The 18,372-nt window shown below is 48.4% G+C and overlaps 1 protein-coding gene across 1 annotated transcript; it reads left to right on the forward strand.

The window, feature by feature from the left end:
• The first annotated feature begins 1,602 nt into the window (after nucleotides 1-1,602).
• LOC144175520 (solute carrier family 22 member 7-like) lies at nucleotides 1,603-3,414 on the forward strand. The gene has a single exon (XM_077704598.1). It carries the CDS (start codon nucleotides 1,603-1,605, stop codon nucleotides 3,412-3,414), a length of 1,812 nt encoding a protein of 603 aa, XP_077560724.1.
• Nucleotides 3,415-18,372: the final 14,958 nt, after the last annotated feature.

Here is an 18,372-nt window from a genome sequence, read left to right on the forward strand (position 1 = left end):
TTATTAGCAGCTAGCTGTTGCCTTTGTTCCATACATTGCTGAATACAGAAGCTGACGCCTAGCTCCGACTCTTTGCGCTCCGCACAGGACCGGCTTCGCAAGGAATGGGGCGACGCCGGCAATGTTTCATCCGCAGCGGTATCTAAAACTGTACTTCAAATCACGCCTTGATGTAGTGTAGGCGATTTTAAGTCTATTATTATGATGAAAAGATATGCACACTTAGAATATGGCGCAGACAAGCATCAAAAGTCAACCGAGTGCAAAGAAACAGCAGGGAGAGCGAGCCCGAGTGAAGCAGACGACAAATGCGAGAATCCCTAAGCCGACGTCACGGAGGCACGCTTCGCAGCGCCACCCGTGGACCCGTGGTCGCCAATAGCGTTATGTATTCTAGTGCGGGAAATGAGCTAGCGAGTCGCATGCCCATTCCCTTTTAGGGGCGAAGCCACTTAGGGTCGCCGGCTTTCGGTGCCTTATGTCGTCTTGGTAACAGTCGTCTCATGTATTCGCGGTACTAAAACACCTTGACTCTCGTTTATGCCTCGCGCTAAAACGTAATACGTACTGAAAAACTCCAGGACACTTGTTTACGGCTCGCCGTAGAACGTTTCGTAACGCCTACTACAAAACACCGGGACACTCGTTTACGCGTTTAGGCCTCGTGCTAAAGCGATTCGTGCTTCAAAGACACGAGATTTTTACAGCAAAGCTGGATACCTCTACTCCCTAACGATATCCTCACCATTGGCAAAAATGCCAAGGAGCCAACCCAAGAATGCGCTAATACATTGCATGCTTCGTCCCTCCCCGGTTTCACGTTTGTTGAGATGGCCCGGGATCTTTTTCATAAATATGCATCTTATTTGTGCGACGTTTGCGTTAACATTGAGGTCAGTATGAGTCGCACGAGACAAGCTTTCGAATTAACCTGTAGTACTGCTTTCTCTGAAACGTAATCACGCACGGTCATCTTCTACTCCTCTCGCCGCTAGGGTATGCGGTTCCCAACGGTTCCCTACGGTCGGGACAGAAGACGAAGAGGAGCTCCAAGTCCGAGATCACCATTCAGTCCCGGGTTTTGTGTAGCTGTGCTTTACGGTCTGCAGTGTCCTCTTCTGGTACAGACCCGCCCATTAAATCCATTTACAGCATTGGCCACGAGTAAAGGACAATAAATAGTAAGGGTGCCCTGGTACCACCACCTGAACTCTGACCAATAAGGTTTATTCATTATCATAATCATTATTTCTTTCAGTTGGTGACGCTCGAGCCGTACATTCCAACTGTTTCAGAAAGCGCCCGCGGAAGAAGCGCCAAGTAGTACACGGCTGAAATGAAAGAATAGTGAGGAAAATAAGAATGCGTTTTTATTGCTAGATCCTCCAAATAGCGTATGAGCCATCTTCTCGATATCAACGTCGTCATTGCCTCTTCAAGCGCGTACCACTCCTGCGAAAAGGTAGAAGAAGTAGAAGACCACTCGTGCGGGATCTTTTCCACCCATCTCGCGCCACCACCACCACCCCGAACTGTTCCGCTGGTACTCGATACGCCGCGAAATTACCAACATTCTCATCGCTCTACCCTTCTTGCGAAGGAATGAATCTCCTGCAGCCCAGTCGGCTGCTGTCCAGGGACCTGCTCACGTGCGAGTCCTTCGACTGCTACGACGCCTTCGGACACGGCCCGTTCCAAAGGAGGCTGCTGCTCTTCTGCAGCCTCGCTTTCTTCCTGATGAACGCCAACAGCTTCGTCCTCCACCTCATCACGTCAGACGTGGGTCACTGGTGCAAGCGCCCTCCGCACTCCAACATGTCCGCTGCCTCCTGGATAAACTCGGCCATCCCTCTGGAATCGGACGGCAGCCTCAGCCGATGCTTCCGCTTCGAGCACCCGGACGAGCCCAACAACACCAACACCATACCCTGCGAGGAGTGGGAATTCGAAGAAGAGTTGGCCAGCAGTACCATCATAAGTGAGTGGAACCTGGTCTGCCAAAGACGGTTACTCATCGCCGTCCTGATTTTGGTTCACAACGGCGCCTGCATAGCGTTGCCAATAGCTGCGGGATCCCTTGCGGACAGCGCTGGCAGGTTCCGCGTCTTGCTGGCGGCGATAATTACACTACTGGTCTCCACTGCCGCTACCTGCGTCTCCGACAACTACGTTGTGTACGCCTCCTTGAGGTTCTTTGTCGGGGGAAGTGCCGCTGTGACCATGGCGCTATCCGCCGTCGCTCTCTTCGAGGTGACAACTCACGAAAACAGGCCGCTGCATATCGTCCTGGCCGGAACGGTTGGCGTAGTATTCTCCGACTTGTGGTACGTTGGATGGGCATCCGTGCAGCTAGGGTGGAAACTGAAGCAGATACTTTTTGTGTTACCCACACTGATTTTGCTGCCGGCCCTTCCTTACATCGAAGAGTCTCCGCGCTGGCTAACCGGTCAGGGGCGGCTGAAGTCCGCAGAGGATGTTATGCTGTCTGCCGCCAAGTCGAACGCTTTCCCGATCTCGAGCACTGCGTGGCTACTCAACAAGCTGAAGGGAGACATGTCTACGAACGCCGCCCGCCTCGCCACCATTCACCAAGACCTGCTCCATAGCCTTTCTATCCGGCAGCGTGCGTTAATCGTGTTCTTTTCATTTTTTTCGATCACGCTCGCAGCGTTCGTGATATTTTTTTCGCCGCTGCATCGGAGGAGCGTGTGGCTCCACCTGCCCTCGTTCCTCACCACGCTTGCAGTCTACGCAGTGATGCACGTGCTCATCAGGAGGCTCACAATGCTCGCCGTGATCAGTGGCTGGTTCATGGTGATCGGCGCACTTCAGTGCCTCCTGAGCCTTACGGTGGGCGCCGGGTTCCTCCTCATCAGCGAGGTCCTCCTGATACTGGCCAAGGCGTTCTACTATTCCGGCAGCGTCCTATGCTTTGTTTACACCATGGAGCTGTTCCCATCGGCTGTGCGTGGAACCGCTCTCTGCTGGACATTTGCCTGCGGTCGCCTGGGAGCGGTAGTCGCCTCCGTGTCCCTCGTGCTCCAGAAGGTCGGTCGCGAGGATGCCGCCTTCGCCTTTTCCGGCGTCCTGCTCTTTGCATCCGTTCTTGCCATGCGTCGCTTGCCCCATGAGACCACGGTCGAGTGCGCTAAGACAGCCGCCCGGCGGGTGTCCACGGTGGTCAGGCGGCGCATGGACCACATGAAACAAACCCTCAAAGAACGGCCCGAAGAACCCGTCATCTCGAGGAGCAGCCATGACGGCACGAAATCACCGGGAAAGTCATCAAGAAGGTCACTGGGTCGGTCATCGGGAAGGTCATCGGGAAGCTCCTCAGTGTGTCGGTCGGCCTCGAAGTCGAGGGAAAAGTCGCCTGCTACCTCTCGCAAAGCACCAGTGAAAGAATCAGACTAGGATACGAAGGAAGCGAGCGCGTTTTTTTTAACCACCGTTTATTTTTGCGTTTAGGTTGTGATAACTTTGTCGCCTTATATTTTTCTCTATGTAATATTATTCGCACACCTTTTTTTCTTACTTCGTCCGGTGCTGGTGTCATGCCAGTGTAGTTCAAGGTATCCGATGATTTTGGGAAAATGAGTTCGCTTCATCGACAGACGCACGGTACTTACCCTTTTCGGTGTATATGAGGTATCAGTGCACTGCCTATAGATCCTGCATGGTTCTGTGTTCTTTTTACCCGGGGAGACGACTAGTAACAAAACGTTTGAAATTGCTTGTGTGTCGTGGGCCTACTGCTGAATAGTCATTATCTCACTGTAATGCATGCGATCATTTACACTGCGCCCGGGTGTGAAGGTTCCAAACTGGTGGCACACTGGGGCCCAATAAATAACCAGGAAGCTCTTTAACACGCAAGTGTTTTATTCAGGTGTATACAGATTTCCCTGATGTCATATCCGTCATGGAAAGACGCGAGTACATCGAAGCAAGCAGCCTGTAAAGAATGCACCCCTTCACACACGGTCTTCTTCGGGGAAGCACTAAAGAATACGTTATACTTAAGGTCGTTCGTTTTCGGTTGTTAGGTTTTAACACGAAAGTATTTTATGCCGGAATGCACCAAGATTTCACTGATATCATGTCCGTCACAGAAAATACGAAAGTACACCTTTGCCGAAGCTACCCGTCAGCAGGACGCCGCTCGCCAAGCACACCCCCAAGACTGCCGCCGACCCGCATATGGTCAGCTGCAGATTTCGCTGCACATTTCACTTTAGTGTTTTACCGATTCCTATGACCGAGGAAGCAACCGCATTCTTTTTCCCTTACCCGCTCCCATAGACAGCAAGTTAACCGCACCAGAACCAAATTTTATTCGTTACTCGCCGTGTTGGCTCCATGGGCCAAGACGTTGGGCTACTCAGCACGCGGTAGTAGGTGCTACTACTTACAGGCCAGGTGATTGTCTAAAACCTGCTCGTTTGTGGTCATTGTTTTCGTTTTAAGTGCGAATGCACTTCTTAAGCGACCCTGAATCACGCGTCCACCGCCGTCCGTCCGTCCGCACCACATACCCACTTAGGGCGATTGGCCAAGAAGAGTTCCCAATTTCTTTAGCACATACCCACTTAGGGCGATTGGCCAAGAAGAATTCTTTCGCATCACCCGTGCATTCCCACTTCCCCATCGACGACTGCTGCTTCGCCAGGAGCGGAAGTCGGGGCGAGTACTGCGGCGTCTACCTCGTCGGTCACGTCTACGCGAACCTCGTGTCGCACGCCGTGTCCACCTCGCCGGTCAGGGACGAGTCGCCGTACAGTGCCGTCTACACCGACGCGTGCTCGGGCGACGGAATCGTGGTCGTCACCCTCTACCTCGCGCCAAACATCTCGCGCGACGACGTCGTCGAATACGTGGACGCGGCGATGGAGAGTGTGGCCAGGCGCGTAAAGCCCTCGGACCCGGTCGTGGTGTGTGTGTGATCTCCTCGAACATACACTTTAATTCACCAAGATTTCCAGAGAACGACTAACGGGGTGTGTGAATCCCCACTTGATCACGCGGGGGTGTTAAATGCAACTAACGGGCGCCAACACAGTTCAACCTAACTCCCCCTCATAGCATCACCCGTGCATTCGCACTTCCCCATGCTCCCCTTCGGGGAAATGCGGGTGTTTTCTTTTTTAGGTTCAGAAACTGACCACAGAAGTAAACACATTTGATCTGGTACTGGAGTTGAACCATGTTCTTGAGAGCATAAGACAAGTGCGTCCATCGTCGAGCTTAAGATGAGCTTGCTTCCATCGGTGAACACGAGTCAGCCTAGTGCAGGCGTCACTGATTTCATACCACGTGACAAGTGAACATGGCGGTACGAGAGTAGAACATGTGCACTCCATTCACGGATAATTTTGGCGAATCTGTGCCCTTGAAGAGTCACCAGTGGCGAGAGTTTCCTTGTGAAAATAAGCCGGGAATTGATGATGATGATGATGCTTAGTGCCTTTGTAACGGGGTGGCGTTGCACAGCGGCCTTAGTCGCAACGCCACTGTACAATCACCTCGCCAAAAAATACAAACAAAATAAATAAAAAATAATGTCAAAATAAAAAGAAAATACTTTTACGAAATGTTTGTGCTAGTCTGACTTCTTTGTTCGCATGTCTTCCCAGATTGTTCTCTGCTCTTTTCCCACCAACATTCTAACCTTCTTTTACTAACCTCTACTGCTGTCCAGTTAACTTTTCCGTTAACCTTAAAGCCAAGGGCTTCCGGAAGCTGGATGGCTCCATCACTGAGGACTGGAAGGATACTTTTGCACTCTGTTACAATATGTCGCATGGTTTCTGGCTCATTTCCGCAGCCTGCGCATAGATCTTCCTGTACCGGCTCGCGGATAAGCGTTTTTGTCCGCAAGCAACCCGCTCGGGCTTCAAAAAGCAATGCACTCCCTTTGGTATTATCGAATAATTTTTCCCTTGTGATCTCCTGCTTCCCGATTCTGTAGATATCTAAGCACTTCTTCGCATCCATCCTCTTTTTCCAGGTCGTTGTTTCTGTTTCTTTCACTTCATTTTTTATTGCCTTGGTCGTTTCCCCTGCACTTCCAGGTTTCATATACTTTGTCCTGAGCCTTCTGGTTCTTTTCCTCCATTGTGTGTCCACGCTTTTCATGTAAAGATACGGTAACACTTTGGCCGCCCATCTCTGATCATCCAGATTTCTAAGTCGTTCTTCAAAACATATTTTGCTCTGTGCCTCTCTCACTTCGAAGGATGCCCATCCCATATCTCCCTGCACTGCCTCATTTGTTGTTTTGCTGTGTGCTCCTAATGTCAATCGACCTACGGCCATCTGATTTACTTCTAGCCCTGATTGGACCTCTGATTTGACACACACTACTGCGTTTGAAAAGGTGAGTGCTGGTACCATTGCTCCCTTCCAGATTCCTCTCACTACTTCATATCTGTTATATCCCCACAGTGCTCTGTGCTTCATGATAGAGGCGTTTCTTCTGCCTTTCATTCTTAACTGCTCCTCATGAGTTTTTAGATACGCCTGACCTTCGTTTAACCATATGCCCAGATATTTGTATTTCGTTACCCACGGTATTGCTGCTTTTTGAACGAATACCGATTCGTTAAGGGCGTTGTCATTAAAAACTAGAACTCCCGACTTTGCTGTGCTAAACTATAACCCCAGTTCAGTGGCTTCTCCCCCACAGATATCTGTGAGCTGTTGCAGACACTGTTTGCTATCTGCTAGTAGTAATATGTCATCTGCATATATTAGTCCCGGGATATGTTGTTCCACTTCCTGTCCTTTGCGGCTATAACATAGATTGAAACCTATTTTACTGCCTTCAAGCTTTCTTTCTAGTCTAGCCATGTACAGCATGAACAGCAATGGCGACAGAGGACAACCCTGCTTTAAACCTCTATTTGTGACTACCGGTTCCGTGCACTTTTGGTCCTCCCAGGTAATTTGCACCTCGCTCCCATTGTAAATTCCCTGCAACAGCTGTATAAAATCCTGGCCTAATCCCTCCCGCTCAAGTATGCTCCATAGAATTTCTCTATCTACGTTGTCGTAGGCTCCCTTTATATCGAGAAATGCTATCCATAGGGGTCGATCCTGAACCATTGACACCTCTATGCATTGGGTTAGGACAAATAAATTGTCATCTAAGCGTCTGTCTCGTCTGAAACCATTTTGTAGTTCTCCCAGTAGGCTGTTCCCCTCTATCCACGCCTGTAGTTCCGCTTTTATAGCTTGCATTGCCAACCTGTATGCCACTGAGGTAACTGTAATAGGCCTGTACGAATTGGCATCAGCCCTGTCTCCTTTACCTTTATATATCATCTTCATCCTGCTCTTACGCCAATTGTCCGGTACTTGCTTAGTTTTTATCACTTTTTCGATTGCTCGAATCATTTGTGCCTTGACTTTTGGGCCCAGTAGGTTGGCCAGCCGAATAGGAATTTCATCCGTCCCTGTTGCCGTATTTGCTGGAACATTTTCTTCGGCTTTTTTTCCAGTTTAGATTCTCCAACTTCAGCTCTCTATCTGTACGCACTTCGCTTTCCCCACTCCCTGAATGCTGTAGCCCTCTCTCCGTTCTTCTGAACTTCTCTTGTATCATTGAGCGTATGTGAAATACCGCTTCTTCCCCTTTTAGTACCTGGCCTTCGCCGTTTATGACATGACGTTGTACTTCTTCGGTCTTTTTCCTTAGTTCCTTTACATGATTCCAAAACTTTCTCGGCGCGCCTTTATCCTTTGCCCGTATATTCGAGACCCATCGCTCACTTTCTCGTTTAAGTTTTTGCTGTAGAAGTTTTTGGACTTCCAGCTTCTTAAGGCGATACCAATGCCACCTCAAAGTTATTTCCCCTGTTTGCATTCCCACTCGCTTGGCCTCCCTGTGCTCTCTCGAGGCTTTCTGCCTTTGTGTTATAGCTTCCTTGATTTCCTTGTTCCAAGAGCTTCTAGGTTTTCTTTTTCCTTTCCAGTAGTTGCGTTCTTTCGCGTTCCTTATCTTTCCTTGAATGAAACCAATCAGTTCGCTATATTCCCAATCTTTCGTAGGTTGTCTCTCGATTTCCGTCTCCAGGATTTTCGCAATATTAGCCATTTGCTGATCGTTTACTTTCAAGTCGTGTACCACCGTTTTCTGGTTTTGACCTTCTAATTTTCCAAAAGTCAATGTTATCCGTTTATGGTCACTTCCTAAGCTTTGGGCACCTATTTCATCTATTTCCATTAGGGTCAACCTTTCATACACTCCTTCTGAAAGGAGGCTGTAGTCTATACTGGACTTCTTTTCCCCTCGTTCCCAAGTAATTTGTCCCTCACATTTATTCTCTCTGTTTACTACAATGAGATTATGTTCTTCACACATATCTAGTACGAGTTTGCCGCTGCGGTCTGTGTATCCGTCCAGGTCCTCAATGTGGGCGTTCATGTCTCCCACTAGAATCACTTTTCCCGATTGTCTTAACTGATCGAGGTCCCGCTTAATGCATCCTACCAGTTTTTCATTCTTTTCTCTAACCTCCCTGTCATCACCTGACCACAGATAGCCGACTCCCAACAGCGTTTCTCTTCCCGCTATCGTGCCCTTATCCCACATATGTTCTTCGCAGTTTTCGTTTACTGTGTGCCAATTGGCTCCCTGTTAAATAAGCATGCCGACCCCTCCCGCCCTTCTAGTACCTACCGTTCTGTTACAGCATTGCCATGTATGTTCATGTATTGCTGGGGGTTCTTCTAAATCTCGAAGAAAAGTTTCGGTAAAGGCATATACTTCAGTATTTTCTTTTTCTAGTTGACCGCGAACCTCTAACCATTTCTCCCGTGATCTGCCACGGTGCATGTTTATGTAGTTAATTTTAGTCACCCCACGCTTTTTCTTTCGGTAAATTCTTTTCCGATGTTTGGGATAAGAGTCGGTCACCGGTGGGACGTCACTTGCCTCCTCGCTCGCCTGCATTGCTACCTCATTCCCCTTTCTAAGCTTTTGTGTGCCCTTTGTGCTAACTTTGGTACTTTCCTTTTCTTGTGCGCACCAGCGCCATCTACCGCTTCCCTTGGAACACTGCTTGTATTCTTTTGTGCAACGACTGAAAAAGCACCGCTGTTCTGCCTCAGTGTCCTCGCCAATTAAATGTTTGGCAAAGGTTTCTTGCTTACGCACTGCCTATAGTTCCGTCCTATGGCATGCCTGCAGCTTCATCCAACGCCATGCCTGCAGCTGACGGTGAACGTTAAAGATCCCCAGGTGGTCAAAATTAACCCGGAGCCCTCCACTACGGCGCGCCTCATCGCCTTCGCTGCGTCGGCGCGGTAAAACCCTACAAACAATCAATGCCAGCAGCTGATAGCTGCAGGCATGGTTAGAGTGACGTCCGACGACATTCGGATATTTAAAACTAGGCTAGCACCCGGCCAAAGCATCTGCCGCTGTAGTTTAGGGGATCCGTCTTAGCTTCTTGATCCAAAGGACGGGGGTTCGAGACCGGCTCTTTACTGGGTTGTTTCTTTCGTCATTAAATTGAGGTGTAACTTTTATGGCTTTAGTTAATTTTAGTGTTTCAAATTATTTGTTTGTGTGTGTCAAATCATGTTATGTTATGTTAAGCTTAGCCGTACGTTATCCTGTCCGCCTATGTTATGTTAAGCCTAACCGTACGTTATCTAGAGGGATGTAGTACAAGACGCGGCAATTTTATGACGAAACGGCGGTGGACGTCGATATATTTGAGTGCTTATAATACCGTCGCGTGATAGTCTAGACACGGCCTTTTGCGTATCACAACCCTAAAGATTGATTTTTTAGAAACGTTCTCGTCATAATATGTATCAAATAAAAAAATGCCTCAGTAGCCTGGAGGGTAGTATAGTGTGTTTTGGAAAAAAACGTAAGGGGTTCGTGTCCCGGCGATGCCAATTTTTACTCAGACCCGAGAATATTTTATGGTGTTGCGTTCTCTTAGCTCAATTCTGCGCATTTTTTTAAATGAAATCGATTTGTTATTTTTAGGTTGTTCTTGCGGTGCGGCGCGTTACATCGTTATGCATCGCACCAGAAGCACCGTGCTTGTACCACCTATCTTGAAACAGAATATCGCTATCCAGTATGCCTGCCGAAGTACTTCGCACCAAAAGACGAAACGAGAGCAAAGAGAGGCACACACATTGTAGCAGCGCATGCCTGGTGAGTATTTTCGGGGTAGCCATAATGCTTTCGCCTTCAAAGCACGCAACCGGACTAAACTTCCCCAAAGAAATTTTTATGACCAGGCGAAAAACGCCCCTATGTCCAAATTTCGGCACACGTTAAAGATTGCAAGGTTGCCGACATCCGTCTGTAGACCTGCGCTGCGGTGCGCCTCACAAGCAAGGAGTGCCTTTGTTACGTGGGACCCAAATTTCAATCTTTTTAACCTATATCTCAGCCTTCCCAAGCCGTGGCTTTGTGGTCTTCGCAGCAACCGAATGGACGCACAAGCACACGCCCGCCTTGGCTAACGGCTCTTAGTGCATGCTCTAAAGCACTTTACGAAGGTAAACATTTAATAATAATGTTTCGGCATCGTCATCGCCAACGGCCGTGCCCTATCATCATCATTATTGGAGATGATGACGCAGTTGAGAACATCATGGCCTCCGCGCTGCTCGGCGCCACTCAAAGGGCACTCTCCGATTCTCGGGCCCACGTTGTCGCCACAACGCACCTGTAAATACATGTAGGCCCTGCCGCACCGTCTCATCGGCCGCCTACATAGTTGGTGACCCGGAAGTCGGCAGCATGGAGCCCCGCATCGTCGACCATCTACCCTCCCAACACGGCCTTCGAGCACCGTAATCCCGGAGCCTGTTCCGTTACATGGCGGCACACTTTGAGCTACGCCGCATCGACTCGCAGGCTGAGCGGTACCTCATTGCCACACCGTTGCTTCGAAAAGACCTTTGCATCCACATCATCGAGTACAGGGAGCAACCCTACGACGACTTTCAGATCCTTGTCATGGCACGTGTCGGCACGAGCCCTGCTTGCCTTACTGACTCGGCATCGCTTCACCCCGCTGCCTCCTCGAACGCCACGCCAAGCTTTGGAACGGGAAGTGCGTAAACGGCTCGCAACCTTCCCAGTGTCTCTGCGACGAGCCTAGGGCCCCAGCACGGCGCTATGTTACATCACTACCCGACTTCGGTGAAAGTCGGTCGTCCACCTTGACCCTCTCCATGCTCGCTGCACCCAACCACCTGACTCCCGGCAAGCTGACACTCTCGCTTAGTACGGTGGCTTTGCCACCTAGCCCGCCGTTCTTCCCCAAGAACCCCAAGGTGTGGCTTTGCCAGATGGGGTATTTTTTTCGACCTCTATGCTGTCACCTGGCAGCAGGATCGCTACTTCCTGATCCGCGAGCTGCTGCCTTCCAGCTTGGCCTCCAGCTTGGCTGAACCTGGAGCACGGCCTTACGACGAGCTCATGGCCTTTCTCCTCGCGCGCTCCGATCGGTTCTACAAACCACCCGCGCCAGCCATTGAGCCTTGCCCCACAAATGCCATGATCCTCCTGCATAGCACCAGCCCTTTTACAGCGACAGCGTTGCAGTGCAGTAACGATACAACGACAACGATGGCCCGTCATGCCTCACGGGCCACAGCGATGCGGTAGCGTGTACAGGACACTGTACCCCCCACCCCTACAGCAGTCTACCCACCACCGCACCTGCGCTGCCTCCACACCTTACTGAACCACCAGGCTCGACTTTGAGGCAACCGCATTTGCCTCCTTTCAGGCAAACGTCTTCTCATGGGCGAGACCTTGGCACCCAGCACACCATGCCCAGACAGGCGTCTTGAGGTGCCTGTCACAGACGCTGTTGTCCCACGCATTGCCCCTGGCTGCGAGGTAGCAGCAGCGACCACTTCACTGAAGTCGTCCCACGACATTCCATCGTTTCCTCTCGCCACTTCTCAGTTAGAGGACAAGTGTAGCGCACCTCAGGGATTGCAGAACGCCGCCGGGTAGGCGCTCATTATGACACCCACCATTCCCCATCCTGCGGTAGCGCACATGAGCGTTCAGCCTGGAAAAAAATTGGCCGCGTATCTGCTCCTTTCGTTGCAAATGTCGTAAAAAGACGATAGTCTTTATCGGCTATTGCGAAGTAAATGCCTCCCTTCGCTTTGCCGCTCACCTCTCATGTTGTTCCTCTTGCGTCGCGCTCCTCCCAAGGTAAAGACGCCAAAGGTTTGCCTAAATCATTTTAAATTTACCGCGTTCCACTGCTCCAAACCGGGTGTCTCGATGCGAACGCTGCTGTACGGCGGAGACGCGCGTTAATCGAGGCGCCCTACTTCAACGTTTATAGAACCGCGTTTCCCTACTCCACGTGCGTTGCAAGCAGAACGTGGAACCTATCTAGTGGAACCTTGCGTAACTGTTGCCGGTTGATTTCTTAAAATGGCGCAAGAAGCTATAGTGGCGCGGGCGACAGTAGGCGACGGCGAAGTGAATTCTTTTTCTGCAGTTGATGAAGTATTTAATTTCGCAAAAGCAAGCATGTTTGATTTTTTTATAAAGGAACACTGCAAATATCACTTCTGTATTGATTTGCTGTCTCATATTTGAGTAATGTCTTGTTCTTCTTCAACAATGTTGACAAGTATGAACCTTACACCGGACATAGACGGGTAGATTTAGCTGTGACTATATAAGACTAATGGGCAGGCATTGTTTTGCTTTGGCCGGGTGGCTGAATCGAGTCACAGACAGACAGACGGACAGACATACAGACATACAGACAGACTAAAATTTCTGGGTTTAAGGAGCCCAAGAAAGACTATCGTCTTTAAAAAAGCGCCACGCATTACCCTAGCCTGTGCTCGCCATCATCTGCGAACCCCCAAAGCCGCTGCTGGGCCGGGGTGAGTATTGTGGGAGCTGATCACGACTCGCCCCATCACACGGCAAAGGCGACAGGTCAACTTCACAGCACGCCCCAATCAACGTGTCTTACGCGCTTTGCTAACTACAAGGATCGCTCACCCAAGAAAAGCGCCTCGACTGTTGACAACACGCCGCACCCAGCGCTCTGGCGACGCTGGTCACAGGCTGCGGTATGATGTGCTCTCAACGACCCCGCTACCTTTGCCATCACTGACTCTGGACCGGCCGCACCGCCGCCGCCTATGCAAGCTATGCGCCCGGATGAGTGCGCCGGCCACCTCGCTGGCCACCATATTCAATTGCTCCTGCAGGCAGTCAGCTCGTTTCCGCCTGCGACCGCAACGAAACTCCCAGTGTAGGCCTCCCGAAGCTACTAGCTCCCCCGGACACTCCATCAACGCCGGCCTGGACTGTCCCTCTTTCGATTCCTATGGTTTGACCTTGGACTGCCCAACGAACATTTTGTGACCACGAACGCACATATGTACATAGTTCTCCACCTCGTCTGGCTGTTTGCCACCAAGTTGATATTTTTCGGTTTATTTACATAGCTCCTTCTGCCACCTTTTTCATTCATTTTTCTCGCGCATTTAATTACCCCACTATTTCATCCCGCACTGCGCGCTAGGGGGGAGCCCTGTGGCGGCATCATCATCGCCAACGGCCGCGCCCTATCATCATCATTATTGATGATGATGACGCAGCTGAGATCATCATGGCCTCCGCGCAGCTCAGCCGCACTTCACGAGCGCTCTCCGATTCTCGGGCCCATGTCGCCACAACGCAACTGTAATTAAATATAGGCCCTCCCGCACCTACTCATCGGACAACAACAATAATAATAATAATAATAATAATAATAATAATAATAATAACAATAATAATCAATCAATCAATCAATCAATCAACCTTTATTTTCGGTGCCCAGGAACAACCCTAGGGTCTTGGTACTGGTACACCATACAAAAAAAAACACTACAATTAAGACAAGACAACATACACAAATTATATGTATGACATAAACAATAAAGTAAAAATAGTTACAGAAATCTTAGAAAGCAAAAAAGGAAAAAAAAAAAAAGAACAGACATTCAAAAAAGAAAAGGCAGGCTTAGTGTTGCAAGCCATGCCACTCGGCCAGCAAAACGTTCAGTAGATGTGAAAAATAGGAACTATACAAGCAAATATTGAATCAACATGACATAGAGTATACGTATATAGCCAAGGTTTTCTAACAACATATTAGGAAGTTCCAAAAAAAAAAGGGGGAAAAGCTTCAGCATTACCAACACTGACACTAAAAACGTACAAATATTCAAGCAACACAAAACAAGAAAAAGTGAAAAGCAAGCAAGAACAGTTTGCACATAATACATAGGGTACATAAATTTGGAATGACATAAAGGACTTAAGCTACAACAGTTTTCAACTCATTAGAGAACAAAGTAAAGGAGCTCTGGAATATATCAAGCCGAACGGAATATTCATTATATGCACATTGTATTCGGCAGATGGACGAGCGTCGGCTATTTAAAGCAACTGGTCTGAAAGCTGGAAATTTTCTGAAAAGTTTATTTGGCAAATTGACATTGATAAGTGTAACCAAATCGTCACACAAAATATTACCATGAAGAAGTTTATAGAGAAAGATAATATCAGCTCGCATTCGTCGACACCGAAGGGAAGGAATGCTTTTCAGAAGAGACATGATGCCGTTTGCGTCGTCTTGCACATGACGGAAGCGGTGCTTAAAGATAGAAAGGAACTTATCTTGAACCCTTTCGATACGGTCACCATTGGACTTGCAAGTTCCATTCCAGACAACAGACCCGTATTCAAGAAGAGGTAAGCAGAGAGCCGAATACAACTTTAAGAAAGGAAGCGGACCTTTAAACTCTCTAGAATACCTGCAAACAGCACCCAGACAACGAAGAGACCGACGGGTAATTTGTGCAATGTGGGAAGAGAAAGTCAGAGAAGAATCAAACAGTACTCCCAAGTCCCGAATTTCGGTCACCCTCGGCAGTGTGGTGCCTGCAATTTCATAAGGGTATTGCAGTTGTTGAGTTTTTCTACTATAGGAGACAACTTTAGTTTTTGAAGGGTTCAAAATAAGGTCGTTTTTGGTGCACCAACGATGGAATGACACAATATCAACCTGAAGAGAATTACAGTCCTGAACACTACGCACTTCTCTAAAGATTTTTATATCATCAGCGTACAACAAAAAAGAAGAATTTTGAATGGCAGAAGCAACATCGTTAATGAAAATGGAAAAAAGAAGGGGACCCAGGACGGAGCCTTGGGGTACACCACTGGTTGCTTTGTACCTAAATGATGTTTGACCGTTAACACTTACATAGCAATATCGCTCCTTGAGATAACAACGTATAAGAACCACCAAAGAAGCGTGTACATCTAACAGAGTGAGCTTTGCAAGCAATAACGAGTGGTTGACAACATCAAAGGCTTTGCTCATGTCACAGTAGACCACATCCAGTTGGCTTCTACCAACGATTGCTGGGACAGCCTTCTCCATGAAGCATACAAGGTTCGTGGAAGTTGAACGACCACGCATAAATCCATGTTGATTAGGAATGAGGACATGTTTAAATGAGAAAGACAAGACCGTATGAAGAGATAACTCGAAAATTTTAGAGGCAGAACAAAGCAGCGAGACAGGCCTATAGTTTATAGCATCAGTTTTTAGGCCTGACCTGAAAACAGGGAATACGCGAGAGATTTTCCATGAGCGAGGAAACGTTCCCGACCGGAGACAGTTATTAAATATTGAAGTGAACACAGGAACGAATATATTTGCATATGTTTTTAGGATTGCAGCAGGAATACCATCTGGCCCACAAGAAAGCGAGGGCTTGAGCCGCTTGATGCTGGTCCGAATGATGTTCTCGTCCAGTTGTAAACAACCGGAGTTTTCGCCCTGGTGACAAGGGGCGCTGCTGTTGTCACTACCACCGCTAATCCCAAAAAAAGAAGAAAATTGACGAGCAAAGCAGTCGGCCACCTTGACAACCTCATCGCCGTTGGAGTCTAGAAGACGAATAGACTCTTTAGTTGTACTAGATCTAGAATGAATGTATTTCCAGAAGGCTCCCGGTTGGTGAGTTGCTTTAGTTTCTACCGACGCCAGGTACGAAGTATGATCACGTTTGTGCAATATTTTACATAGGGCACGTAGGCGCCGGAATTCCTGAGCAAACTGGTTGGCACCAGAGCGCTTCATCTTTCTGTGCGCACGTTCCTTGAGTTTCAGGGCATCCCGCAATTCAGAAGAAAACCAGTGTGGAAACTTGAACCTCCTCGGTAAATATTGCGGGATGTATTCCTTCATACCCGAAAGCACAATCTCTGTGAAACGGTCGACTTGTTCATTGACATCAGTGTGGTCAATGACGGTCGACCAAGGGGCAGCGGAAAAATAGCCATACAGCCCAGCATAATCTCCCCTGGCGAAAGCGTAAGCGTAATGAGGTAATAATAATAATAATAATAATAATAATAATAATAATAATAATAATAATAATAAAGCCTCATTCAACGTTTAAGTACATGGTATATTTACTGGCTTAAGTACAGCCGTGAGCTGAAGTAAACGGACCACGGGAGCGGTGGCCAAAACTAATCGCTGCGCCGTCTGGTTGCGCGGCGTCTGCTGTCGAGACCGCGCACAGCGCAGGCGCAACCTAGCAGTGCAGCACACATGCCGCTATCGCTCGCTCGTTCGCGACTGCTTCTTGCTTCGATAAATCAGCGCCAGGGGAGTCACGCCGCGCAGTTAGAGGAACACTGCCGGGCACCGCCCTATCATTGAAAACGATGCGACTCACCTGATATGCGGAAGTGGTGCTTCGCTGCCACACACAGCGTACTGTGTCTGCGTTGGGCTCATAGCCTTTTTTTTTATTTTTCGGTATCACAAGGTCGCAGCGGGAAAGCATTGCAGTAAATACATCCGAAAAAAATGGCCAGCCAACGTAGGTGCTTTCTCTTAGCTCAAGATGGTGTACCGACTATTTTGCTTGTTTTGATATATTTGCGGAGTGAGTGATGGCTCTTTTGTAATGCGTGTTCAGCCCGTCTTCTTAGAATACTGGCGCCGGCAATCAAAGAAAGTAATCTTCTGCGCGCAGCTTAATTTTAGGCGTGCATTGCATGGCTGGGGATTTATACGGAGCACCCGAGGTTTTTTTGTTAAGTAATGAAGTTTCTCAGTTGAGATCTGTATTCTTGTTGTTTGCTCAGTAGCGTGATATTGATAAACGCCTTCAAATTTCCGCATGAGAGAGACAGAGTTGGGTCCCATGGCTATTTGTGTACACCCTAATTTACTGCCTTTGTGGCCGCTCAGTGGCCTAGTATTGACTAATTGATAGGTCCTCGTCACTCTCTGCTGTGACGTCTCTTTGGGAGGGGGGACTTTTGTAATTAAATTTAAGGGTATGGCGTTGTGAAGGAAATAGGGCTAGCTGCCCGCAGGACTTGGGATTTGTGACCTCTGATTTTTTATGCTAGTGGTACTCAGCCGGTAGCGCGCCGAAGACTCCTTCTGGGCTTGTAAAAGTGGTGGGGGACCCCACGATGAAATACGGTGATACGTGTCCTATTGTCGCACAATTAACCCTTGCAGCCAAAGTCGCTCATACACATATCTCCATGCCCGCCTTTTGAGTGTGGCTTTTCTGCATAACTGATACGTTGTTCAGAAAGCCAGCTGTAAAGTTTGTTATGTGCGGAGGCGTTATTCAAACATGTCATGCGGCAAATCCACTTTTTTTAGTTCGCGGCAGGGTTTGGAAAAAAAAGGAATTTGGGAGTATCGCGGAGGGACCCACAGAGTCCGAAGTGTCTTCGCGTTCCTCTTTTTGTCTGCAGACCCCCATCTGAGAACAACGGCCCTCCCTGTGCAATGCTTTGTAAAATAATACGTGTAAATAAACGTGGCTGTTTTGAAGTGTACTGTCGTTTGTTTGCCGCATACCGTACACCATAAGCTAGTAATCTTTTTATCTTCAATCATCGACGGAACGACCACCCTTTGGATCAAATCCTTCAATTTCAACTCGTGTCACAGAAGTGCGCAAGAATTGTCAATTATGTTTTCAAGTGCAAATAAGTCTAATAGAAAAATGTAGTTTGCATGCGCTTCGATAGTCGCTGGGCATTCAAGGCGTGGTTCAATAGGTATCTCGTATCGCAATGTAGTTTTTGAACATTAAATGTATGTGTCGGTGCCTCGAACCTGAAAAAAATGTCAATCTGGATATTCCCGAGCAATTGCGAAATGGCACATATGCCGCATACGGCAAGGCAAGTTTCATAAAGCAATGCAGTACATACCTAAACACCGCAGTATTTGTCAAAACCTTAGCATCTAAGGTTAGCATCAATAATTTTTCGAGTTCGCTACATTCTCGGGACGCTATAATTTA

This window comes from Haemaphysalis longicornis, unplaced genomic scaffold (genome assembly GCF_048455015.1).
Source record: "Haemaphysalis longicornis isolate Haplotype H1 unplaced genomic scaffold, Haemaphysalis longicornis Haplotype H1 scaffold_3, whole genome shotgun sequence".
In the NCBI taxonomy this organism is placed as follows: Eukaryota; Metazoa; Arthropoda; class Arachnida; order Ixodida; family Ixodidae; genus Haemaphysalis; species Haemaphysalis longicornis.

Excerpts from the sequence above, each read along its gene's own strand:
- LOC144175520 (XM_077704598.1), top strand. The coding sequence starts at position 1,603 with ATGAATCTCCTGCAGCCCAGTCGGCTGCTGTCCAGGGACCTGCTCACG.